Source organism: Odontesthes bonariensis, chromosome 7, assembly GCF_027942865.1.
Source record: "Odontesthes bonariensis isolate fOdoBon6 chromosome 7, fOdoBon6.hap1, whole genome shotgun sequence".
NCBI classification, from domain to species: domain Eukaryota; kingdom Metazoa; phylum Chordata; class Actinopteri; order Atheriniformes; family Atherinopsidae; genus Odontesthes; species Odontesthes bonariensis.
In genome coordinates, this window is record NC_134512.1 from 33592005 (window position 1) to 33619842 (window position 27838).

The window sequence follows — 27838 nt, forward strand, 5'->3', positions numbered from 1 at the left end:
TGGCTTCGCTGCTAGAACTACTGGGGGTTGTTCCAGCAGCTGGCACTCGTGACGTCACGCACCTGTCGTTCCAGTTTGCCAAATTCGAGTCAAATGTGGTGATAGTTTATTGGGCCTAATCAGGACTATCCAGGGGCCTAAAATTATTTTAAAATCATAAAAAAAATTCCATGGTATATAAGGAATCGATCTGCTATTTCAGTTTTGTGCAAAAAAATCACCTTTCTGTAGGCCTTTAACTGCACTGTACTCATCTAACAAAGCTCGTGATGGGAGGGAACTACAGGAATGTCTCATAACCGTGTGTAGTCAATGATTTTGTAGCAGAAAGAATACTTTTTTTATTTATTTATTTTTTTAGCCTTTATTTAACCAGGTCGGTCCCGTTGAGATACAATGACCTATTTTTTCAAGGGAAGTTTTGCCACGACAGCAGCCTGAGAAACATTAAAGTTCCAACAATTTAAAAAAAAAAAAAAAAAAAAAAAAAAAAAAACACGCAAGGCCTTATTGGCCTTTAGCCCACAATATGGTGCTTAAATGGAGATGAACTGTATTTGTTCAAATACATCCGTCTAGAAACGGGAAGTTCTCCCTTTTTAGGTTTTTAGAAACTGATGGCTGATGAAAGTGCAACGCTCCGACTGATGGTTTAAACGCTTTTTATTACATACATTTTCTGTCAAACGCCCAAGACCACCGTGAACACTGAAATACAACAAGATACACGGTGGAAAATATACATTAGTGAAATATCAAATATTAATGCTCTGAAAAAACATAAATTACACACATACAAACAAGAATATTTCTTTCAATTGTCCACACCGTGTGCCTTTCCAACCAGAAGGTTAGGAGTTGCTAGAAGTCCATATTACAGTCCTTTTTCCTTCCTTTTTCCTTTTCATATGCCGCTTGCACAACCGACTGAGCATGAAAATGAACTCACCTGTTTCTATCAAGTGTTATCACGTGACAGCCGACGTAGTCAAGTGACGTTACCAATTAAACAATTTTCAAAAGGTATGCACATAATAATCAAAAATATTAAATGGATATTACAAGAAAAAATAAATAAATTCACAAAAAAATGCTTGTTTTCAGCGTTCGCTACAGTCGGTGTTTTGCTTTTTCAGTTCAAACTAATTTTCATTTTAGTTCTTAAAGGAAGTAGAAAAAAAGCACTTTTTCCAACAGAAAAATCAATGCCTGTGTAATTAAAATGCAATCATCTTGTCATTTTTTTTGCATCGCTAATGAAATGGATTGAAACAGTTTGTAGCTGTGGCTGCTGGGTTCACACCGTTCTGTTATCTCTTAGCTTTGTGCTGAGGTACAACCAAACGGGTGGATTATTTAGCAGATTTCCCTGAGCTGAGAGTCAGACTCCAGTTGATGTGATCAGTGTCAGATATTGATTGATAGATTTCTATTTTCGAACATGTATAAAAAAGAAATAGTACGTAACGGTGCTTAAATACAAAAAGAGAAATTAAAAATAATAATAATACAATCACATAAAGTGCTAATGCATAACAAAACACCACACATTGTTTGAAAAAGGAATGGGAAGAAGTACAATACTTTTTTTTATTTCCCACCCTACAATACACATATATATATATAATCACAAAAATAAATATATACTACACAAATATCCTTATAAATGTGTGTGTGTGTGTGTGTGTGTGTATATATATATATATATATATATATAACTATCCCCATAGATAAATACCATATACTAATTAAATTACAATATAACATTTAACCCTATTCTATTCATATATTTAACCCTCATCGTCCTCCGTTAACATACTTCCTCTTCCATGTACTTGTTTAAAAATATTTTTTTAGGATACCTTAGTGTTGCGTTAAAGAGAGCATTGGCGTGACGCTGTCTGCTCTGGCTTTACGCTCACTTTGTAGCACAGCCCTCTGCCCCTGGTGTTTACTTCCTACCATGGAACACACTGATTCATCAGTGGTTCATTTTACTGTATGAAAAGGCTGCACGGGAGTCATTTCATTTTCATAAAGTCACCTGAGTGTACTGATTGCTGTGCCACTACAAACTGAGTATGCTGGGTTTGAGTTTCATGCAGTTCATTTGATTTGGTCACATGACCAATGCACAATGCTAGATGCAAAAATAAATTTTGTGCGCACTTCTGTTTGTCATCTGCATTTGTGCTCATTGGCTGGCTTATTGGCCATTTCTCCTGCCTAACATGGAGTAAACCGACCATACGAACCCGGAGAGATTAATGCTTTTAAGCATTGGAGACAAAGCTGGACATATTCTAACGACGACTCTGATTACTATGCAGTGAAAAGCAAAAAAGGTCTTCTGTACCCCCTCTGTGCATTCACGAGCTGCCTTCACTTGGAGTTCAGCTTGGCTGTTGTGTCAGCAGAGCTCGGACATTTGCACAGCTGGAGTTGGCCACTTGGCGCTTGATGCGATGCAGGAGACGAGTCATCTGCAGGGTTGGCCAGAGTCTGAGGGGGATCCACAGAGAGCTGTTCCCCGATTCGATCCACAGGAGTCACAAAGCCCACGCAGCCATAGTAGAGCTGTTGCCATAGCAGCAAAAACTACTCTATTAATGTCCCCCTTTTCACTAATAAATGATGTATTTTGGATGTTTTAATAGTCTGGCGTGCAGGAACAGAAGCAGTCCGGGTGCAGAATTCACTGGCAGCATTTTGAAGTTTTTCCATTTTTGGCTTCGAGCTGATGTTGACACAACGCTTTCAACATTCAACGCTGTTCAAATGCTGTCAGGTTGGTTAGAAATGCACTTATGAGAGCGCATGGCTCAGTGTGAAACGTATACCTGAGTTTAAGTGCCCAGTTTCCATGTGGTGTGCTGACTATGCAAAGCAGAGTAACTGGTTTAACTGTAGCTACACGAGCAGCGACGCTGTCAAAACTGAGGCAAGTCTGAGCTCAGAAACACTGGTCACGGCTTCCTGTAGGCAGTCTTGTGTTTTCTGAATGACTAGCTAACATGGTTATAGTCACACTAAAAATCTTCATGGAAAGAATAAACCTTTTGTACAGAGCAACAAGATGATACCAGACGTCTTTGAAAGAAATCTTTTGAAATCCCGCCAATGCAACCCGAGTCTTTCAGTGAGACCCATATGACTCCATTCACCAGCACACGGATAGGAAAGGATAGCATTTATCTGCCTTGTTTCTCATCTACTGTTTAGCATATTGTCTTTCTGCAGATACACTTTACGTAGCACATTAAGACATTTAAAAGAAAAAAAAAACAGTTTGCTTCTTAAAAACCAGAAAGTGTTGGATGTTAAGGAAGCTTATTGCACAGAAACTAAAAAATGCTTCATCTTGTTGCAGAGAAAGCCGGTCTCACATGACCTGAGGCATCTCGATGCTTCGAATCAAAGGAGTAAAGTATTTAAATGTAGTGCTTTAAAGACGAGTAGACAGAGTTTGAAATGCATCTCAGGACACACTTGAAACCTGTTCGGTAGTTTTGCTCCCAGTGTAGCGAGCTCTGCCTTCTTGGTGTTAATGAGGGCTGTGCGAAGGCTCCATCACTGTAATCCAGCCTGCTTTTTCTCCGACTTGTATGGGCGTAAATCCTCAAATTCATGGTGTGTGTTTTTTTTAAGAAGCCTTTGTGTTGATCTTAATAGCCGCTTTCGGACAGAGTAGTTATAGGAACGTAGTTATCAGAACTGTCCTACTCGAATTTCGTTCTGATAACTGTCCTTCTGTTTTAGTCTGCATTCGCACATGAGTCGGGACTGATGCGGCGCGCACAGCCGTCTGCGTCAGTGACGTGTTAGCCGTTTAGCGCTACATTCAAAAACAAAACAAAACAAAGTAAGGAGAGAAGAAAAAACAGCAACAAAGAAGCTAAAATGGAGAGCGGGGAGGCCACCGTGTTCATGGTCTGCATGATGGTGATATTAATCATGGACGATCGCATCAGGCGTCTAATATTGAGGCTGGAAAAGCACACAGTCAGGAGACGATACTTTTTCATTTCATGAAGGAAGAAAGGAGAGCAGAGTGCTGCAGACAAATGAGACCAGTGTAAGTTTAACTTATTAAACACCCGCAGGTTGTGTCTGTGTGGTATGATGAAACATTTCAGCCATGACAGCATGACATGGGGCGTAGCTACCGACCACCACACACCTCCGTCATATTCGTTCTATAGAACCATGAAAAGACCCGACCTCGGAGAAGGAGCTAAATAGTTATAGGATCTGAGGGAGATAGCCCCGAGTTCCTGTATGTCCGAACACGGGAGAAAACGGCCCCGCGGATTAAAAGGTTATTAGAACTGCCAAAGGTTCCTACAGTCCGAAAGCGGCTAATGACTGTTAACATTTAGAACCAGAAAGATTTCTGGCTTGATTTGTGTAGAATTTAGCGTTATGGATTCAGAAATTAGTGCTGAACTAGAATCTTATTGGTCTTCGGTGTAGTGTTGGAAATTCTGGCATGTCCTTTCATTTATACATCCATACGCTTTCAGAAAAATCAGAGTAAACCTTATGCCCGTTGCTGTTTCTGGCTGCCCGTGCACCTGCGAGTCTTTGTGTCCTCTCATGCACTGTGTGTCTGCTTGAATGGTTATTACACAAATTAAGTGAGACATCAATAATCGGGACTCTGAGTAATCGGTCTTTATTTCCCCTGATGCTGGTCAGACCATAAGTGGCACCTTTGATGCCAGAGAAAACTGATGCTTTGTTTGGATGAATGGAAGTAAGTCCTGCATGTATTTGTGTTTCCACACTTCGTCCATCTTTGTGTCCTCATCTGCGAACCAGACAAACGAATGAGCAATCCCATCTTTGTGGTTTTTCCAAAGTCCTTTTATTGACCACTTGAAGCACGAAGAGTTCAGGTCACATCTTCAATTGATTCATGAGCAAAACAAACCAGATTATTATCAGAAATTTAGAGTTAACTCCCCGTCACAGAGCATAAATTACCCGTCTGACTGTAGGCCTCCAGATTGTGCCGTTAAAATTTTCATTTGTGCTGCTTTGGTTTCTGAGATATTAAAGATTATTTTTTAGGTCATCCAAAGGTCACCATCACTTTTTTAGTGCTCCGTTTGTGCCGTTAAAACTGGCGTTTGTGCTGCTTTCGTCTCTGAGATGTTATGATTTATAATTTGAGCCAACGGCTAGCTTAGCAGAACCGGATATGAAATTGACCAACCTATGCACAGTCTTTCTTTTTACACAGTATTTTTGGACCGAGCGCAAACAAACCAAGAGAAAAATCTTCTCCAAAATCCTGAAACCACCTTCTTAGAAGGTCGAACGGCGGTGTCAGCCGAGGACACTGGCTGAATGGATGTTCCAGGGTCTCAGCCTGGGAACAGAACAAACATTCCTCCCCTACCTCAGGATCAGTATGCGCCCTGTGTCTGTTCGTCACAGTCTTCATGACACAAGCTTGCTTATGGTCCAAACGCAGAAGAAGTCTAAATGGAAGTTGGTGTTTGAGGAGGTGGAAATAAATCCAATATTTTAATCTTTCAATCCAGATTACAGATTTCAGCAGGATGGTTTTGGCTTTTACGTTGTTTGGACAACTGCTGTAATATGTTTTATTCACACCACAACCAGTGAGTTAATGATCTGATGAGTTATCTTCTGAATAGGCCGTTATCAGCCGAACAAGTTTGTGCGGTGTTAAAACCAACAAAACCTGTTTGATGAGGTCCTGTTATCAATTCACTCAACAGCAGCGATGAAATATTCCCACATAGTTATTTTGTGATAGTCGTATGACTCAAATATTTGTCTGGCTCTGAATTAACAATTTAAAGATCTTAGGAAATTATCCTGGGTCTTTATATGAAAGTAGTGTTCAACCAATCTTAAGCCTCCAGTTTGAGTTGAATACAGATGTTAAAGCCCGCAAAAACGGTCGTGAAACTTAACTTATCTCAGCAACAATATTTAATCATGACTTATTTAAGATTTAAAAGTTGTAAAAAACTTCATTATTGATGCCAATATATTTTGTTATATATATGTTATATTTTATTTTCAGTGCCAGCTGAAAGCAGACAGAATTCTCCTATAAGAAAGCATAGAAACTCTTCATGCTTCACATGGTCAAAACTGACTGAGGAACTAGTTTTAGGACATTATTTAACAAGGACTGACTTGAGTATTTCCTGCTTTTCCTGATGCATTTGAGTTCCTTTAATGAGTGCAGTTGATAAAGATCCCTCCACTTCACCTTGAGCAGTCCTTAAAGTACTGAAGCTTCCCTTTCCTACGTGGCGTTGTTGATTTTTATCTGCATTTTACTCTGGTTTTATTACCCTTAAAGTCTTAAAGTTTGTGTGTTTTTTATGTGTGTGCAGGTGGAGTGTCACTGAAACGGGACTGCAGACATCATGGTGAACATCCCGGAATACTATGCAGGGAAAAATGTGCTGATCTCTGGCGCCACAGGCTTCATGGGCAAGGTGGGGTAGTGATTTAATTTAAAAGTAAATAGAACATGACCCAACTCAAGTCTATGAGCCACTGCTTAGATTTCTGTCAGGCGGATGCCTCCAACATGAGATGGAGGTAAAATGGAGTTTTAGGAGTGTCATTACTGTAGCTTACCATCCAGTTAAACAACATTAGCATAAAAATATTCAGATGTCACCTTAAACTGAAGAAAACCAGAGCTGAAGATCTAAGTTTGGTTTTACAACAGACACAAAGTGGCGAATCTTTCACCCTAATCCCTGATGGGGGACATTTTTGTCCACTTTGGGTGTACTTTCTCCTCTAATTTCACACTGGAAATCGTGATGCGCATCATATTTGGTCCAGTTGTGGAGTTTTGACTATTTTTTTTCAAATTTCAAACACACATCATATACAATGCAATTTTTCATTGTGTAGAAAAAAAACTCCTTAATTTCTGAAAAGGGACATTTTTGTCCCCTTCTAAAATGATCCCCAAAATACCATATGTTAATATTTTTTTCCCACTTTTTTTTCATAAATCTTTCTTCCACTTCAGTTCTGATCATAACCACCAAGTTTTCAATTATTTAAAAAAAAAAATAACCCTTTAATTACCAGTGTATATGAGGTAAACACCAATTTCTGTTAAAACACACACAAAAACTGCTATATTTTCAATATACGCAATGCAAAGTGAAATATTCTATGGGGGATTATTAGGTCTGGGATATGTCATTGATGAGCTACAACATCAGTTTTTACAGCTTTTTAGTTTTTCTGCAATGGCAGATTACAGAAACGGCTCCCATAGACATCCATTATAATGAATACAGCATTAGATTATGGCACACAGGTTTTCGGTGCTCATCCTCGCTAAATGGCAAAAAAATTAAAAATCCCTAAAAATCAATGTTGTTGCTGATCATTGACATATCCCAGACCATAATTATCCCCGCTCAACAATTCCACTTTGCATTCTATATATTGAAAATCAAGCAGTTTTTGTTTTTTTGTTTTGTTTGTTTTTTACAGAAATTGGTGTTTACATCATATAAATCAGTATTTAAAGGGTTACATTTTTGAAAATAATTGAAAACTTGGTAGTTATGATCAGAACTGAAGTGGAATAAAAGATCTATGGAAAAAAGTGGAAAAAAAATTAACATATGAGGTTTTTAAAAATACAAAGACAAAAATGGCCCTTTTCAGAAATTAAGTTGTTTTAAATCAAGTATGAGGGTTAATATTGCAGCAGCCATGGTTTGTTTATTTATTTAGTTTGGATGCTACAGAGGAAGAAGCATTACATTATATCCTTGTACTTGGTCTTAAGTAAGAAAATTGTTATATACTCTGCTTGTTTGTGATTGCAGGTGCTGCTGGAGAAGCTGCTGAGGTCCTGCCCCGAGGTCAGAGCCATCTATGTGATGGTCAGGTCAAAAGCCGGGCAGAGCCCCAAGGCCCGAATTGCAGATATGATTAATTCCAAGGTGAGAGGATGGTGCTATCTGCTGTGTGAAAGCATGTGAACTTAAAACTGGTTCCGCCTCGCAGCTTTGAATGTGCACCTCCCTCGAAGGAGCAACAAGTGAGGTCAGGTCTTCATGGGTTTAACAGCGATGTTTTTATGAATCTGCCTCTGTGCACCACCACGATGGATGTGAATTGAAGTGGAGACTTTCAGCTTTATTTAAAGGGGTATAACAAAAATATCAACTTAACCATTCGGCAATTGGAGCCATTTTTGATCAGTCGCTTTATTTTCAGACTCAAAGGTTTCTCATGTTTAATCCAGAGGATGATGGGTCTGTTTCGATTCCAGATGTCAAATGTGCATTTGGAAGCTGTTCATGAGAAAGTTTGATCCTAAGATCTGCCGATGCAAGTGAACGAGATTATGATTAGATGGGGGAACAAACGCCCTTCAGCTTCACACAAAACAATCCGGATTCATTCAGCAACGCCAAAAATGCCTTGAAGAACAACTAAAGCGAATGTTTGCAGTGAAGAAAAACCTCTTCACAACATCCAGCCAAGATCTGTTGAGGAAGTAGGCACAGGGTCCAAAAGTAAAGCCCACAAAGGATCAGATGTGGGTAAATTTAGGGTCTGTTGGATGAAGGAGAGTCACCAGCAGTGCTGTATTTCTGAGACTAATACAGCCTTCCCTGACCAACATGCCCACCACGACTGTCAATCAAACCAAAGTAGCTCACTACTATATCTCAACAATGTCTGTAATTGTCAGGACAAGTAGAACACAAGTTAAAGTGGTGGTTATGTATTTGTAATTTCCCTTTAAAATGACGCTAAAGGCTAATTTATATTCCAACAACAAGTATTGAAGCTACTTTGTAAAATAATGGGGAAAAAATGCTGTTTTATGGTCAATAAATCCTCTGCAACTGGTTGATGAGCAAAAAAGTAAATTTTGAACTTGATGAGCTCTTCATTAGCCACAAGAAATGCCTTAAGTGCTTTTATGTTTGCATTTACATCCATCTACGGAAACTTTAAGTAAATGAAGCTCTAAAACTGAAACTTTATTGACACACAAGTCATTCTGTTATTTGCTTGTTTGCTTATTTGCTTATTTGTTTTCTCTTCGGTAAACAGTGGCAATAACAAATTATCAAAATGGATCATGGAGGGGCTAAATCTGTTTTTAGGGTTTAATCTGAATGATCAGGATTATTAATACCAGGGTACTAGAGTTCACTTTATTTATCTTTAATGGGATTAACTATCATGTATGGCTGCTTTATTCATAAATGTGCAGATTTGTTTTAAATATGATAGTTTTACTGTTATTACTTGGTGTTTATTACCCATTTAAAACCCCAAAGCAGCACTAGAGGTTTAATTGTGCAAATAAAAGTTTAAAAACTGAGCTATAATCATGTTTACCCTCGGCTGGTGCGACAGGCTGCTGATGTGAGGCGACTCTGAGGTGGATTTATACCTTTTTATTGCCGTTTTTCATGTCCTAAAGTCGTGGTATATTTTTCTTCTCAGTTGTTTGAAAGATTGCAAGCTGAGCAGCCAGGCTTCGCAGAGAAGATCATAGCAGTGAACAGTGACCTCACACAGCCTGAGCTGAATCTGAGCAAAGGGGATCAGAGCATCCTGGCCGAAAACATTCACATGGTCTTCCACTGCGCCGCCACCATCCGCTTTAACGAGCCGCTCAAGTAAGTGATTTTTCTCTATTTTCTTCAGTTTTCTCCCCCTGAAAATATAATTGTAACCACTTTCTGCTGTGTGCACCAGAGCTGGTGATGGTCTGAGCTGTTATTCATTACAATAAATGATCCCCGGGCAGGACGGTGTGTGTATAATTTTACGGGTCTTTTTTGGTTTGGCTCTGAAAGCGCAGTGTTGACAGATTGTGCCCAATGTTTGCAGTACACAGAGATGCATAACACCTGGCAAGCCTTCCATTTCTTCCTGCTGAACTGAAGATGCAGCTTTGACAAATTACTGCAGATTAAGCTCTGCTTGCAGCCTGAAAGAGAAGTTTTGTTCCCAGCGTGAGAAAAGAAAAGAAAAGGTTTCTTTTCGAAGCTTTGCTGCAAAGTTCCTGCAGTTTCACATCGAATTAAATGCATTCAAATCGCTGACAACTTAACTTTTTTATGTGTGAACGTCCTCGCAAAATGTGTAGTTCGAGTTTTTAGCAAATTTGGCTTATTTTTAAGAAGAGAAAAATACATTTAGATCAGTTAAGTGCAGTTTGGACATGTTTAGCTTCCACAATACCTCCTAAAATCCACATTAAAAAATTGAAATTCAGAGATTTTTCTATAGATTTTTGTGTTTCTTGTATAATTATTGGTTATCATTTAATTCTAATGTTATTATACTGTATAATTATACTAATATAATACATATCATTACTCTTAACTTTTATATCATCTCTAATTACTTTTATTTCAATGTTCTTTTAATAATTGCATATCCAAAATATTGGTTTGCAGTGTAAATGTAAATTAAAAGCAGCATTTTATTCACATGAGAACATGGAAAACGCATCAAATGTTGAAAGTTCAGACCTTTTACTATTTTATGGAAAATATGAGCTGATCTCGAGTTTGATGGCAGCAACACGTATCAAAAAAGTTGGGACTAGTCCAAAATGCCCACTGTAGCATCCCCTCTTCTTTTAACAACATCTGTACACATCTGGGAACTGAGGGGACCAGCTGTTGGACCTAAGGGAGAGGAATGTGGTCCCATTCTCATCTGAAAGCGGATTCTAGCTGGGTCTTTGTTGCATTTTAAATATGGGTGAAACACTGACTATGAAGCCATGCTGGTTAAACATTGTCTTGCTGAAATATTCAAGGCATCATCTGGATGGGAGCAGATGTTGCTCTGAAACCTGTAGATACCTTCCAGAATTGATGGAGCCTTTCCAGATGTGCAAGTTGCCAGTTCTATACGAATGCTCCCGCATACCGTCTTTAACCTGAGAGCTGACAACCAGCCAGATCCCAGGTTCCTCTTCTCTTTAGTCTGGAGGACGCTGCATTCATGATTTTTAACCCTTTGGATTGTTGATGATGGAATATTCAAAGTTTACATTGAGGAACATTATTCTGAAGTTGCTCCAAAGGTTGTTGATGCAGTGTTTTGCGGACTGTTGAACCTCCGGCAATCTTTACCCCTGAGAGACTCTGCGTCTCTCAGGTGCTCTTCTTAGATCCATTCATGTAACTGACCTGTTGCCAGTTAACCCAGTAAGCTGCCTAAATAACCCAATAAGCTGCCTAATTAACCAAATAAGCTGCGTAAATAACCCAACTACCGGCCTAAATAACCCAGTAAGCTGCCTAAATAACCCAGTAAGCTGCCTAAATAACCCAGTAAGCTGCCTAAATAACCCAATAAGCTGCTAATTAACCCAACTACCGGCCTAAATAACCCAGTAAGCTGCCTAAATAACCCAGTAAGCTGCCTAAATAACCCAACTACCAGCCTAAATAACCCAGTAAGCTGCCTAAATAACCCAGTAAGCTGCCTAAATAACCCAGTAAGCTGCCTAAATAACCCAGTAAGCTGCCTAAATAACCCAATAAGCTGCCTAAATAACCAAATAAACTGCCTAAATAACCTAATAAGCTGCTAATTAACCCAACTACCTGCCTAATTAACCCAATAAGCTGTTCCATTACTTTTCCGGCCTTTAGTTGATCCCAGCTTTGTTAAAATCAAATTCAAGATGAGCTCATATTTTTCACCAAACAGTGAAATGTCTCACTTTTCACACTTTGTTTCTTCACTCGTCAGTCACTTACGGAGTGCTTTGAATGACATTTGAATAGTTTGAAAGTTTCTGTAACCTTTTGAGTTTGATTCTTGTTCATTCGTGCAGCTCATCAGTTACAGTGTTGGTTTCCTCTGTACAATCGGGGTCAAATCTGGCGTCCTTGCAGCTGCCAGATGTTGTTCCAGACTAGGCTTTGACACGTGTTCCCCCGTCATTTTTAATAAACTTGACATAACCTAATTAGCAGTGAGCTTTAGTAGGTCAGGTTTTCCACTGATGAGATGAAGACTGCTATAGCAGCACTTTCTCCAGCCATTATGTTGCAGATCAGTAGGCGTTTTCTCACTTTTTTTTTTTTTTAGCTCCACTAACATTTAGGTCAGTTGATTTCATCCACTGAATTAGCTTTCCTGTCTTCCTTCCCCCTCTCAGAGATGCAATGCAGCTGAATGTCCTGGCCACCCAGAAGATGCTGGCGCTGGCGCACCGGATGAAGCACCTGGAGGTCTTTCTTCACATCTCCACAGCCTACGCCCACTGTGACAGAGAGGTCATTGAAGAAGTAGTCTACCCTCCACCCGTAGACTACCGCAAACTCATCGATACTCTGGAGTAAGTTGAACCGTTTCCAAACTGTTTCAGCTTTTTCTTTATGTACACAGAAGACCAGATGAACTTTACATCGCAGTATAGCGACACAGGATTACGCTTGAGCATTTGAAACAGTATTTCTTCAGATTGCTATGAGCGTTAAAAGCCAGAAGTAAGATATAAAGATTAATGTCAGTGATTCCCCTGAGCATGCCAGCTTTGCCCTGATTGTATGATAAGCAGCTGCTCGGTACCTCTAATGCCGCTGGGTTTGAGTTAGATTAGTGAAGCATTAGAAATCTGTAGCGTGAGATTAGTGCAACGATTCTGAGGGATTCTATGTATGGTTGCATGAAACCTTTCAGAGAACTTCATATGAGTCTGTGCAGCAAAACAGGAAGCAGAGTTTAATATGTAGAGTGGAGATTGACCCGCTGACTTGCTCTCGAGGCTTCTGGTTTGTATGTATTGGTTAAACAGTGAAACTGAATTTTAATGTCTCACAGGTGTATTTTTCCATATGTCCCACCCTTAGATTTAGGCTTGGTGTGCAGGTTTTATGTTAAAGGTCGTACAGATTGATGCGTTTTACACAAACTGTGGGTCATACCTCGAGCCGCTCCTTTAGCTTTGTTTCAAACGTGCTTCATCAAGACGTTCATGGTTTCTGATATTTGTCTGTGTTCTTTCCAAATCTTTAAAAAGAAAATGGACTTTGCTACATCTTTAGATAATCATATATGTAATATTTAAGCCACAGGTTGTATAACCTTTTTATGAGCTTAGCTTCAGTTACCTATAAGCTAAGAGGCAGAAACACTGACCATGTTGACAAATGGGAGCATATCATCTGCCCAAAAACACAGCATTGTTTCACACAGTTGACCAGGATGAGCAAAATGTAACTAATAAAAGGCAAACTGGGTATTTTTTTGCGTTCCAGCTGGATGGATGACGATCTGGTGACGGCACTCACTCCCAAGCTGATTGGGGAGCGTCCCAACACCTACACCTACACCAAAGCTTTGGCCGAGTATCTGGTGCTGCAGGAGGCCGGCGACATCAACGTAGCCATCGTCAGACCCTCCATAGTTGGAGCCAGCTGGAACGATCCTTTCCCTGTGAGTAATACAGGCTGTCAGTGTTGCACTGCTTGTTCATGATGATCATTTTAAGTTGGAATTCATTTAGATTTTGGTTACTGTTTTAAAATGTCATTTCGGATATGCACCGATCAGCCACAGTATAGCTGATCAACGTTATTCACCTCAGCTGTCACCTGTCTTTTGATGTCGTGACTGACCAGTGCAAAACTTCTTAAGATACGGTGATGCTCAAAAGGTGACGTTGCGCTCAAGTTGTCAGCATAAGAGGCTGAAAAACAGGGCTACAAAGTCCCTATTTACTTAACGGGTAGCTAACAAGTGGAAATGTTTTCTGCACCACATGAAAAAGGCACGAGGGTCAGAACAGATCTGTCGTGGCCATTCCTCAGGACCCAAATTTAGATCTCAATCTCCAAACTTTTTGGCTCTCCACACACAGGCGCACTGTGCAGCTGAGCAGCGAACGTGATAATAGCTGCAGTAGGAATTTGTGGGATCTGGAGTGAAGAAAAGATGCTTGGCTTTGCACCAGGCTAGTCTCTGGAAAGTTCCTCAGCTCCTGAACATCTTTCTGAAAGACACACATTCATCTTTTAGACTCAGAATTAATGGTTAATAGCTATAGTTAAGACTTATAGTTGATTTATGATGGTTTCTTTTGTGATTTATCAAAGAATTTGGTCAATCGGTTATTTGTTTCAGATATTATACTCTGTATTTCAGGGCTGGATCGACAACTTCAATGGACCTAGTGGAATATTCATCGCCGTAAGTACAGAGAGAAACGCTGTTATTGGTTGTGGTGAAAGTTTGTTGTTTGTATAGTCTTTTGCGAGGGTTTGAGGTTCTGTCTGGTCACAAATAAATCAATAAATGAGCATGAAGGGTTGAAAAATGTTGGAATGCAGCTGCCTCATTGGGCCACAGCTTGAAATGAATGAACACCTGTAGCTGGCAGCTGTTGAAGTGACAGATTTACAGACTTCCCCGAGCACTCCGACACCTTTACCAGGCGGTCAAAGCTCCACTTGAGAATACAGATCTTTTTGTTGATCTCATTTTGTTTTCATGTCTCATTGTACAACACGTTAGATCCCACAATCCTTTGGGTCACAGTTTTGCCTGGCCTGTTTTTAGGCTTTTGTTTTCATTCAAACTTCATTCATAATCTTTCTCCCTGCTCCTGTGCAGGCTGGTAAGGGAATCCTGCGTACGATGAGAGCGTCCAACGATGCTGTGGCTGACCTGGTGCCAGTAGATGTGGTCATCAACGCCACGCTGGCTGCAGCCTGGTACTCTGGATCCCAGACGCGTAACAGGTTGGAGGACCCACCCACATGCATGTTCTGATCAACTCGTATCGAGATCTTGTGTCTTTAAAGCTCTGAAATATCCCATCTCCCTCGCAGGCTGAAAAACCTCATGGTTTACAACTGCACAACAGGTGGAATCAACCCGTTTCGTTGGGGAGAAGTCGGTATGACATTTTAAATCTCGTCTGAACACAGCCTGTATAAAAGCCCCCACAATGAAAGCTTAAAGCTGTGGCCTCTAATGACATACCCTGATTGTAATCTGATCCACTGCCTGCCACACCTGCACCTGCTTTTGTTCTGATTGCTTCAGAGCAGAAGAATTGAGTTTTAACTACAAGTTGTATGTTATTTTTGCATTTTTACAACCACAATCACGGCCCCCTTTTTTTTTTTTTTTGGGATTAATCATTATTTGAATGCCTTTTCACAATGCTGTGATTGGGAGTAAATCTCTGGCTGCTAACTGCAAGTCCAATGATTTCTGCCTACCTTATGTGTCCTGAGGTTAAAAGATTAGGACAAGCTAAAATTGTACTTAAGTCACTTCATGAAACCTCTAAAGTTCAGCCATCCTTAAAGCTTTTAAAGAGCTCTGGCTGTTCAACAGTTGATATAAACGCACATCAACCAGCGTAAACGCTGATCCAATTGGAAAGCTGGTTATTCTAATTGGAGCACTCGAAAAGAAACTGGAATACGGTTGCATGTAAATGTCTAATTCAAATTTCCAAACCTTTCCTGCTGGTAAAGCCTTTAGTGGCTGAGATGTGGGGGTGGGGTGGGGGGATAAGACACAGTTATGCTCGGAGTCAGAAACCTGCATGCTATAATGATAATTAAGCTCCATTTCTGCTGCTATCATAAAACTCCAGAGTCAAGTTAAGTGCAATAAACAGTATTTGTTTTATAGGAAAAAAAAAGAAGAAAACTCTCCATTAAATACTCCACAATGATGTCGAAGTAAAATTGTAAGTTTTTTGAGGCAGCTGTTTACTTGCTAAAAGAGAGTCCGGTTGTCTTCAATCATAGCAGCTCCTGAAGAACTTTTACAGATCAGTTATCAGAACTGGAGAGTTTTTCTTGACTGAAAGAGGAGAGCAAACGTCAGTGAAGGCTTTTCTATGTGGGGAAGTTGTGCTCTGTGCCTGGCTTGCTGTGGCAGGAGTTGGGTGTAACCTATTGGTTCCACTTTGTTTATCAGGCTGGTTGAAGCTTGCCCGTAGATAGATAGATCTGGCAAGCATGTCCTCAAAGTGCTTCCTCTTTTCCAAGCAGTTTCCCACAATAATTTCTGTTATTACTGCTTCTCAACCAACGATCTGATGTGGATAGTGTGGGAATCTCATTAAAGGACCCCATTTTGAATTAAGAAGCAAAGCATACAGCCTTTTAACTTAAAAGATAAGGTTTCTTATTACATTTTTTTTCTTTTTCTTCGGCAACTGTAGTAGACAAAAAGTTGGCCCAAATACTTTTCGCCTTTTATGACTTGTTTACATTTTATCCAGTAGTTCTGTGTTAAAATGGGTCATAATGTGGGTTGAATCGGCATAAAGCTTTGTTACAGTTTTGCCTTTTTCTCCAACAGCTGTGGACTAAATCCAGAATGTATATAAAGTCTTGAAACTACTCATTTATCCCCTGTGTTGAACAACCTTTTCTTCTTAGAGTACCATGTAATATCCACATTCAAGAGGAATCCCCTTGAGCAGGCCTTCCGTCGGCCCAATGTTAATCTCACATCCAATCACCTAATCAATCAGTACTGGATCGCTGTGAGCCACAAGGCTCCGGCCTTCCTCTATGATCTGTACCTCAGGCTGATTGGACGAGAGCCCAGGTAACCTCATCGTCGCCAACTCGGACGTGCCGTACCTGTGCTGCTAATGGCGAAAGCCCCCTCACACTTGTACATCTCTGCTGCTTTATCCTTTCACTTTTCTTGTAGTGTAGCTGGCTAACACCGTAGCTGTTAATGTGTTTAAAATATGCTTGTGTGCGGTTTTGTTTGACTTGAAGAATGCATAACCCAGCGCTCCCCTGAACTGAACGGGATCAGTGATGGGTTCTGCACTCTTTACATTTTTGCTACTCTTGTTTTATTTTCAGCTGGGTTTCCAAAACATTAGCGCTACGTTCACCTCAGTCCTGCTCAGAAATGGACAGAGGTGGATTTAAGTCGGCAGATGTCGGGCCTTGACAGTTCTCTGCTAGCTGCTGCGTTATCCCAACGGTGACGACTGAATCTAGTGTCACACGATGGTGCTAATGACGAGCTAGCAGAGGCTGAGCCGTTGCACAGGGCCTGCGCTTTGGTTTTATATCGATAAGAGCAGGAACACACGTTCCTCTTCATCTCATCCTCTCTGTCCTCCTTGTCCCATCATTTATGTATCTCTCCCCTACAGAGTACTGTATAAACATGACCTTCAAGACCAATCCCTTAGAGCAGGCCTTCAGAAGGCCCAATGTCAATCTGCGGTCCAACCCTTTTACTAATCGGTACTGGACCACTGTCAGCCACACGCTGCCCGCCTTGCTCTATGACGGCTATCTCATGCTGATGGGCCGCAAGCCCCGGTAAGGTTGCAACTGCCCCACCCCCTCCTCCTGCCACAGCCCCCACCTTTCCCTCATGTTCCCACAACCCCACCCTCCCACCCTGTGTGCTTTTTCTGGGATTGTGGAAACGAGGATGGGTCCAGGGCAGAAGAAGTGTCTTGCAGTGTCTTGGCTTGACCCTCATGGCATCATCTGGACTTTGTGACATGACATTTGATTTTTTACGCAAGCATGTTTTAAAGATTTTATTCAAAGAAGATGACTCCAGTCACTTTTTTGTGAACATGACATTCCTGATCCCTCACTTTTTCTCTCTTAATAAAGGGAAATCAGTGGGCACCACGGGACTTCTTGGCCAATCCCAAAATTTCTGCTCAGTTGGAGGCATTTTGCGTCCCACTGAAAGCAACGCCACTGCATGTTTCCGCATTATTATGCTGGCGGTATTTCAGACAGCAGATGTTTCTAGCCCAGTTCAATGCAAAGTCTTTCTCATTCACAATTCCCGTCACCCAGATTTCATTCGCACGGTTCTGCTGTCTGAAATGAGCTTGGCTTACAGTAGTGCCTCACTTACTCTGTAGTGGTGTGGTTTGAATCTATTTTGTTTTTTTCACCACTCGCATATAACTCTCCCTCCCTTTCCTGAGCTGCCAACGAAGCATGTTTGTCTCATCTTTTTTTTTAATCATTCCCCTTGGCTGAAAGAATCTGACTCCTCTCAATCTGCCTCTGTTAGTGTAAATATTTTAAATCTCACAGATCCAACGTTGGATTGAGGCTGTTGATTCCTGTGTAGTTCAGAAGCTGCTTGAATGACGGACTCAGATTCTTTAAGCCTCACAATAGTGTGTATTACTGTTTTCTTACATGCTCACACGAACTACATCTACACCTTAACTGATGATCAAACTCCCAGCCATGGCAAAACTAACACAAATGGAGAGTGTTACCTGGATTTACTTGTTACCAGGAGGACGATAGTGTTGATTAAGCTCATCGTATTAAATGTGTGTTCACTCTTGTTTATATAAGAGTGGAACAATGTTTTAGCTTATAGCATTTTGGTCATAGGTCAATTTGTAAGTATATTTGTAAGTCTGTCCGTCCTCCCGGCATATACTCTAATTAAATCCAGTTAGTCTTTGTTGATTTGTATCCATCACTGCCCACAGAGCAGAAATCACATGCCTGACTTTACACAGTGCTATGAAAGTTTGAAATCCTTTTATTTGCAGCTTTTCTAATGACTTAAATCAAAGGCAGACCTGGCAGAATTATTATACGCGCACTTGCCGCTCATGTCTTGTGACCCAGTAGGAATGGGTGGTGGTGCATTTCACCGCTGAGACCCCCAACGTCTGATAATTTTCCTTGTTTGTTCTCATTTTGCTGTGTTTGGAACACATCTGGGTGCCACCTTTTGGATAAAGGTGAGCAGACCTCATCCAATAACAGCGTGCAGATGGGAGGACTACGAATAGTTGAAATTGCAGCGTCTTCCCTGATCTCGCTGTAAATAGGCGTTCCTTTTGTAAAGCAGGGATTTACTCATCAAATCCAGTGAAGCGCGCTTTCCCGTAGGGGTGTGTTGAAGTGTGTGGATGTGCAGAACGTGACGGCCCTGAAACAAAGGATAAATGATCCTCCGATTCTTTCGAGCTGCTTTGTTCTACAACTTGCTGCACTTTTGTGTGAAGCAGCTGTAGCTCAGAAGGAAGATGACGTCCCAGCTTCCTCTGACCACATGTTGAATTGTCCCTGGGCAACACTTTGCCTCCGACGCATCCATCCGTGTGTGAATGTGTGTGATAGAGCCGGGGGTGGGTGGGATAAGTGTGGATAAGTGTGTTTATCGTGGTGGCGTTGCGTATCCCGTGGGTGAAGTACACAGCCAAGTGTGTTTATTACGCCCACGATGGAGCCTGTCGCTCACGTGAATGTGACATTAAAAAGCAAAGATGTGTGTATTTAGATGTAGAATTGTAATTATTTAATTATATAAGCACCATAATATATAAACATTTCATTTCAAAAGTGCTTTGAGTGGTCAACCAGACGAGAAATGCACAGTGTGGATGTAGTTTTATTTATTTAGCATTTAAAACCAACTCTGACTTGCTGTTGAGTTGGAGTGGAGCGGCTCAGTCTGTCTTTGTAAAGTCATTTTAAAGTTTAAAAAAAAAAAAAGTTAAAAATTGTGTACAAATATAAAGCCGTAGCATTTTCCTGAAATGCTTAATAATGATGAGAAACAAAATGATGAATTTGTTTGAAAGCAAACTCATAGCACTGTTTTGCTCATATTGTGACCTTAAAATAATCAAAATCTTCTTAGTTAAATTCTGAAGTCAAGCCCATGGCACAATCTAACGTGTCCATTGAAATATGTGCATCCATTTGTTAGTCAAATATTAAACGGAGAGTGAATTTGACTCTGCTCTCTGTTATAAAGTTAAGTTTCTTTTCGATAGTCTTAACTTCTGCCGCTGCTCCCAACACCCTGACACGATGTTCCACTATCCCCCTCATTTCACCGCCTCTTTATCCCACCGTTTCCCCATTCTATCACTGAGCCATTCCATTACTGTCTGTGTCTCATTCTTCTTCAGCAGCTTTGCTTCTTCCCCTCCTGGCACTTACATATTGTTCGTTACAGGATGATGAAGACGATCTCTCGCCTCCACAAAGCCATGATGGTCTTGGAGTATTTCACCAGTCACTCCTGGATGTGGAACACAGACAACGTGGCCATGCTGCTGGCCCAGATGAGTCCTGAGGATAAGAAGGTATAAAGGACGCTGTTTTAAACATGGATCTGTATTGTGCTTCAGTTACACTTTGTCCCTTTGTTGCCCGTGTCAGCCTCGCGTCACACGGCAGATGAATCTACAGCTCGCTGTGTTAATGTCTGATAGTAGGCTGCTGGCAGCCGAGTGAGTCATTCATTCACCTCTGACGTCAGACTGTAATGAACAGAGAGATTGTTCAGGATAACTGTCTGGAGGAATTTGCATTTCTTAAAGACATGCTGGTCAACTCAAGTGTCAGATTCGGGGACTGAAGGTCTCTGAAAGTCGGTTGCTGTCGCCGAAACTGCTCAGTGACAGAGACGACTGTTAAATCGAATCAAATGGGAACTGATGCCGTTTGTTCTTATTCCCGCAGGTGTTTAACTTTGATGTGCGTCAACTGCACTGGGCGGAGTACATGGAAAATTACTGTATGGGCACCAAGAAATACGTCCTCAACGAAGAGCTGTCGGGGCTGCCTGCTGCACGCAAACACCTCAACAAGTAAGAAAACCACGAAAAATGGAGTGCTTCCACATCTGTATCTGCTGGCAGAATCGAGGTCAGAGCGCTCCTTTACAGCATCACTTAAGTTCAATTTGTTTCATCTCAAGAACGGCATCATCTCGAGGTCTGCCAGTAGAACATTTCCTGTCATGAACGATAAAAATAAATTATCCTGAAACAAGAAGAAGCTTCCTCTTCACTGCACAACAACAATAGCCAAATTTTATGAATATGGTTTCTAAAATAACCTGTAACCTTGAATAAATGGAGACCGATGTGCACAATCAAACTGAAAAACTCATTGGGGGTTATCTGAAAATCTGACCAATCACAGCCAACACAGTTGAGGACCTGCAGACACACAAAGAACTAAATACGTAGTCAAATGTGACCAAAAGCAGCAAGGACAATATTGTCTGATTAAATCTACAGGGTTAGGGTTAGGGTCAGGGTTAGGTTTTTTTACGTGAACAGTAGACTTTAAATGATTTCTCTTTCTGTTCATGTACAGCAGGCCAAAGCACTGCCTGAAGTTCCCGTTTTAATTTGAGAGTTTACCAAAGAATGCTGGAGGATTCCCAAGATATTTGTTCATTAACAGACACTCCACAATGAGTCACTTTAGTATGTGGCAAGTCTGTCGTGGCTGGATTGGAATTGGGCTCCGAAGATGTGGGACAGGACGGGTAAAACTTCCCAATGTCCAAAGCTCATGGCCACATTCGCACTAACCTTCTTAAAGAAAAGCGAAGAACTGTGACCTCGTAAAGAATGTGGAGTAACTTGAATTTAATGGAACACCTTCAGGGTATTTTAAGAAGAACCAACGAAACCGCTTCCAGCAAAAATATATAAGTTCCTTAAACTATTTAAAGATTAGCGTCTCTGTAATGAAACGTTTACTTTTAAGGGAGATGCTTTATTTTTCTTATATTTCCAATATTCTCCTGTTTTTCTTTTAACTGACATTTATCTAATATTTCAAACAAACCTTAAACAACAACAAATATAATAAAAGATTCTAAAAAAAAAAACTGAAGATAAAAACTAACCTACAAGAAGGGGAAGGAGGACACAGTATAAACTAGAGCTGTCTCAAACGATTAATCTAGAGATTATTTTTTCAATTAGTCGACTAATCTAACGACTAATTTTACAATTAATCTAACGATTGAGGCTCAACTTAAAAAATGATTTATGTAATTTAAATTGTCAACTTGTAATGCGTGTTTACTACTTGGAACTGGTTGCTACTAGATCGTGGAATTTCGACAGTCAACAGGTAGACTAGAACTACATAATGGCAGAGTATAAAATCCACCGTCCGGTGTTAGCAAATAGATAACACAGAAGAAACATGTCGGGACTGGTAGCGCTAACAGCTTTAAACTAGGCAAACACGGGACCTGTTCTACTCGTAATTAAAAGACGTAAATTTGACGCCAGGAATATAATTAGACAACAACTCAACAGTCTAACGTAGCGTTTATTCAGAGAGGATCTTTGGTTTAGCCAACTGCTACTGCTTGATAAATTAACATCTGACGGAGATGTGTGGTGGTCGGTAGCTACGCCCCATGTCATGCATCCCAACTCATACCTGAAATATTATGAATATTACTGCTCATACTAACATATTAATACTTTACATTTTCACTAGTTTGCCAGAATCGATCTTCTGTGAGTCATGAATCGTTTGTGGCATAGAGCTGAAGTGTACTCGGCTTTAACAAGCTGCATTCGGACAGATTTTCATTTATCTCGGTCACTACGTAGAAGATGAATCTCTAAAGCATTGCTTGGATGTTGCACTTTGCTTTATCCTTCTCTTAATCACGCATATATTTTACAATAGTCTATTTTAATCCTTTCAAACGGTTCGGATTGATGCGAGTAAACGGAGCTCGGGTCAATCTTCTTTGCACACAGGAAGGGAAACGAGGGAGATAATTTAGGTTGAAAATGCTTCCTGAGCTGATTTAAGTCCATGATTTCTTTCTCCAGGCTGAGGAACATCCGCTACACCTTCAACACCGTCCTGGTGGTGCTCATTTGGCGCGTCTTCATCGCTCGATCCCAGATGGCCCGAAACATCTGGTACTTCGTGGTGAGCCTCTGCTTCAAATTCCTCTCGTACTTCAGAGCTTCTTCCACCATGAGATAATGTGGCCGGGACAGCAGCGGCGGTGGGCGGATGAAGAAGTGAAGACAAACGCTGGCTGCGGATGATGAGAGGCGCCTGTGCTCACAGTGCTGGTTTTTATCCCCCAACACTCGAGGAATGAAATGAAAACACCATGAACACACACACACACACACACAAAAACAAGTTACTGGACGAGCCTGGAGTCCGCGGCGGTGTTGGATCTCGCATCTCTCGCCTGATCTCCGGCACTTTGTGAAATACAGGTTATATCTCACAACACACATCACTCGGACTAACCGCGCTTGAGCTAATTCTAGAGAAAACGCACATCATGGCCTCATTCGGTTCACCTCCGGTCGGTCCGGTCCTCCTGGTGGCGGCTTCCCCTCTGCGCACCTTCCGCCTCCTCTGGCAAACCTATGCATCAGATAATGCTCTGCTCCAGAAGTCTCAAGCTCACTTTTGACTTCATTCTTTTAGGTTTTCTGTGTTTAAGCGTTAAAAAAAAAAAAACAAGCACTCAGACTGCGTTTTTTTTTTCTTTGCTTTCATCTGACAGCAGCATAAGACTAAAGCCATTTCAACCAAGACGGCTGCACTGGCAGCCTTTTTGTAAAGGTTTAAGTGGGAAGGAGCTTGCTTGTGCTGAATCGTGCCCCACCAGGAGTCCTCACTGGCCTTCTCTCCCCTCTTCCTGCTCGACAAAAAGAAACTTTAAACAGTAATGCACTCCTGTAAGTCCTCAGACTGCAGCGGCCAGGTCCCTTCTTACAACCAAGCACAACACGGATTGTAATGGCTTTACTGAGTGCCTATAAACAAATTATTATTGCATCAGCAGACCTTGCAAAAGCTACTTCTTCTTCAGGTTTCTTTTTGTGTTTCGAAGTCATTTGTGACCATCGACGCTGACGGTTCAGCAGAGAAACGGTTCCGGGTCATATTTTGAGTGTTTCTCCGCGACTTATCGTTTTAAATGGAGGTGATGGCTCCTGTTCTTTGTTTCTTTTTAAGTTCCACTACTTTTTAAGGAGCACCAACTCGAGCCCCCCGGTCTTTGTTACTGTATCAGTCTTCTGTTACAAGGTCGTGCATGTTTGTGCAACTTTTACAGGTTATGGTCTGTTCCGTGGTTCGGATCATTTATCATCCGTACAGGTTTGTAAGACCTGCACCTGAATGGTTCTGTCTTGTATCTTTTTTTGTTTGTTTGTTTGCCTGTTACAGAATTTAGATTTTTATAAGAATTAACCCTAAATGCCATATAATGTCTCATTGGGCACATCCAGGGTTTGCCTTCCCCATTGATTGAGCCTGTTAGCTTAAAGAAGCGAGCTGTATCTGCTTGTTGGTCTTTGGTTTGCTGCATGCGTCTTCTCCAGGTGACTTAGTAACTTCAAACGCCTACATGTTCACCCCGTCTGTGTTCCGGTGTTGTTGTGGAGTGGGATTTTTCACAGGATGAGTCATTGTACATAACATTGTGTGCCGAGTGGACGTATCCACCCTGAATTGTGCCTGAACTTTTCTCAATATATTCTAATGTGAAAGAGAGCAATCAGATGTGTGTTTTCTAATTGTTTTGTAATTATGTCAGCTCTGTTTAGGTAGAACTCAAAAGATAACAGATGTATTTTTCTGCAGATGTCATTGCGTTGCTAGTTTACAGAAGAGGAGCTCACTGAACCGGCTTTAGCTGCTGTAAATACAGAGGAAATAGAAAGAGTAAATACAGATATTTATCTTTAAGGTTCAGAGCTAAAATTAACTTGTGTGCAGATCCACTTTTTTCCTTCTGAGTGACTGTAAAAGAACATCTTTGCGTAGTCGGGTTATTCTTCAGACTGAGAAACGATGAATTAACAAAGCTATTATCGCCTGTGATTTTAATAGGTTATTAGCCGGCTGAGTGATTAAACTGCTGTCGTGTCATTTCCATTTTATAGTACGAGTGAGCAGTTCCATTTTGTGATTGTGAAAGGCAGCTGTCGTACAGATCTTGAACGTGATGGGGGGGTGGGAATGGCAACTGTATGTCCACTTATTTTCCTTATTGTGGTTTTTATTCACTTCTGATATCAGAAATCTTCACTTTACTGAATCACTTTTTTTTGCTCATTGTTACACATTTTTTACGTAATTTCCCATGAAAACAACCCCCAGATGTGACTCTACTCTTTTGCCTGCAGTTATGTGTGATTTGAAAATGAAGACTAGCTTCTCATCTCCTCCTTCATCTGTGAGGCAGATTATCTGTGGCTCTGAGGCGGACACTCGCAGTAAAAGTCGTGAGCTCAACAGCTCCACAAACTGCTGAATTTGTGTTTGCAAGGTCGATTCCACTTGGTGGTAATTTTTTTTCTCTGGAAGCAGCCATTGTTTCAGTGAGGTGTGTGTGTGTGTGTGTGTGTGTGTGTGTGTGTGTGTGTGTGTGTGTGTGTGACGTAAAAACCATATCTGATCATTTGTGATCGCACCGATTGCTTCGTTGTACAATCTGGAATTGGCTAATTTTTTACCTCATCATGCAAAGGATGGACAAAACAAAGAGGTCAAGTTGATATTTGTGTCCCCTTTAACCTGAGCTGTGTAAAGTTCCTGCTTCCTGCGACATATCCACATCACTGGGGTAGAAGCTCGGCCAAAGAAGTGAAAAAGTGCAGCTTTCAAAATGTCAAAATACCAACTTTCAGTCCAATCCCAGCATGTGAGAACCTGGTCCAAGTGTTCATTTGTGAACACATGAATCCTCGTCTGCTGATCCCAGTTGACATCAAGCCACTGGGACACGGAGACGCGTGCTTCACCTTTCTGTTACAGGCTTTTAAAACTCATGGGTTTTCTCTTTATTCATTTCTTGTTGTTCTGTTTTGTTGTTTCACGGAAGCTTCTCACCATTTAGAAAGTCAGATTTTCGCTGAGATGCAGTAGAAATGTTTCCTGCTTTTCTCTTGCCTGTTACAGATTTGATGGCCGGTGTGTTGATCTGTTACATCACAGTGGGAGTGGTGTTTTTTTTTAATTTCTCCAACTTTATTCCTCACAGATTAAGCTAACTTTCCTCTTTAAATGGTCAACAAAGTATGGGTCCATATGCTTAAGCTGCACTAGAGTGTTTACTGCAATCAGACACTGTTGATGTCCTCTTTCTGTTTTAATCTGTCGTTTCCGAGCTAACTCCCGTTCCACAGCTCCTACTTTGAGCAGCGTAATAAGCACCGGCCACAGTGTGCAGTGTTCAATGTGAAACTCCAAAAGAATAAATCAATGGGTGCCTTTGTTTTTGTAAACCAAAAAGAGAGAATAAACTGCTTAATCCTCCTCCTGATCCAGTGTTTTCATTTTGTCTGTCGCTGAGAAAAAGGTTTGCTCGCCATCTGAGTCGCGACCAGAGTGACGGCGAGATTGATGCTGAAACGAATGAACCATTAGTCTCGGTGTGTCCAACTGACCTGTTTCCTGTGGAGCATAAACACATCCGTCCTCCACTTCCAGCACTCTATCTGGAAGCCAGATTAAAGGGGCATATTAAACGGCTCCATTAAGATTTAATGCTGCCCTCCAGGATTAAACCGAATGCCTTGAACGGAAAAAAGGATCGGCCTGTCCTCGTTTTCAATGTGCAGAAACTTCTGGAAGGGATTTCTAGTGATGCCCCATCGTGGTAATGTTTGACTCGTGCGTGGAATTTCAGATCTGTTATCATATGCAACACTTTGTCTGCAGTACATTTAGTTCTGAGGTGAGCAATAAATGCGGGGTCGTCCGTTTGCTTGTTTGTGGTCGCTGAGCAAAGTGCACGTACAGAGTCGCTTTGCTCACTGCAAAACAAGAAAAAAAAGTACAAAAATTAGGTGTATTTTGCTTAAAAATGGCAAAATTATCTGCCAATGGAACAAGAAAATGTGGCTTGTCAAGATTTTTCAAAACAAGTAAATATATCTAATCTCAAATACCTTAGAATTAGTGTATTTTAACTAATAACAAGTACATTTTTCTTGATTCTAATTAAATACACGTGGCCTATTTTCTCAATATATTGAAAAATATTCTTGAATTAAGTAAACAATACTCTAGCATTATCTTGACATAGTGGTATGCACTAGGCCTTATATTTCTTGAAACCAGCTTTGAAACTGTTGATATTCTAGCTTCAAGCATGTGCTTACTCAAAACGGGTCATAACATCTCAGTAACAAGCTGTAATATCTTATTTAGATAATTAAGGACAGAAACACTTCAAACAAGTGAAACAGTCTAACATAAAAACTGCTTACTAAGAAGAACTATCTTATCGGACAAAAAATAAGCACATATCCCTTTGATCCAAGATATTTCTTTTTACTTAGATTTCACTTTTTGCAGTGCTCAGTCACACAAAGGTGTTTCCAGAGGTAAGTTGAAACTTTATTGTCGTGTAGAGACACGAAATTACTCCTCCGTATTTAACCCATCCATGTTGGCACCTGTTGATGAATGTCACACACTCGTGGAGACGGATGCCATGTACACTGGAGCGGCCATTCACATCTGCCGGGGGAGCAGATGTTTGGTAGGGGTTTGCTCCAGGGCACCTCGGCTGTGGCAAGGAGGTGGACTGCCACCCCACCAGCTGTCAGTTCACCACTGCCGGAATCGAACCATCAACCTTCAGGTTATAGGATCACCCACTCTTACCACTGAGGCCGCCCAACAGGTAGGATGATGTAATCCAATCATATACTCAGGATTAGGAGTCTATTAGGATTCGTTGAGATTAAAACTGAACTCTGTTTGCGCGTTTAAGACTTTATTGTCTTAAATTGTGTTTTCAATTTATGAAACGGCAAAGTTTCATTTCTGCTCAAGTTACTGTTTGAGTTGGTGTCACACTTTAACACATTTAAGGATAAATGTTTCCGTGAGGAAGCAGCCCAGATTTACAAGATGCATGTATATATATTTTAGATATGACTTATTGATTTAAAGCAACATGTTTGAAAGTGAAAATAAATGTTCTAATCAGCACCACGAATAAACACGATGCCCTGATACGACACTTTAAATGAGTTTAATCTTATATTATTTGC

The 27838-nt window shown here is 40.8% G+C and overlaps 1 protein-coding gene across 2 annotated transcripts in view; it reads left to right on the forward strand.

Moving 5' to 3' along the window:
• The window catches only part of far1 (fatty acyl CoA reductase 1), a 36269-nt gene extending 10179 nt beyond the window's left edge, over nt 1-26090 (forward strand). Inside the window, exons 2-13 of one of the 2 annotated variants that reach the window (XM_075470623.1) lie at nt 6381-6485; nt 7854-7970; nt 9496-9671; nt 12182-12361; nt 13284-13461; nt 14170-14214; nt 14638-14765; nt 14856-14923; nt 16431-16602; nt 19984-20113; nt 20493-20620; nt 22628-26090. In XM_075470623.1, the coding sequence (XP_075326738.1) occupies nt 6414-6485; nt 7854-7970; nt 9496-9671; nt 12182-12361; nt 13284-13461; nt 14170-14214; nt 14638-14765; nt 14856-14923; nt 16431-16602; nt 19984-20113; nt 20493-20620; nt 22628-22787 (1554 nt within the window). In that variant the 5' untranslated portion in view covers nt 6381-6413 and the 3' untranslated portion in view covers nt 22788-26090. Of the gene's footprint in view, nt 1-6380; nt 6486-7853; nt 7971-9495; nt 9672-12181; nt 12362-13283; nt 13462-14169; nt 14215-14637; nt 14766-14855; nt 14924-16430; nt 16603-17170; nt 17343-19983; nt 20114-20492; nt 20621-22627 lie in introns of both variants that reach the window. The other variant, XM_075470624.1, reaches the window with a different exon arrangement.
• The last annotated feature ends 1748 nt before the right edge of the window (nt 26091-27838 follow it).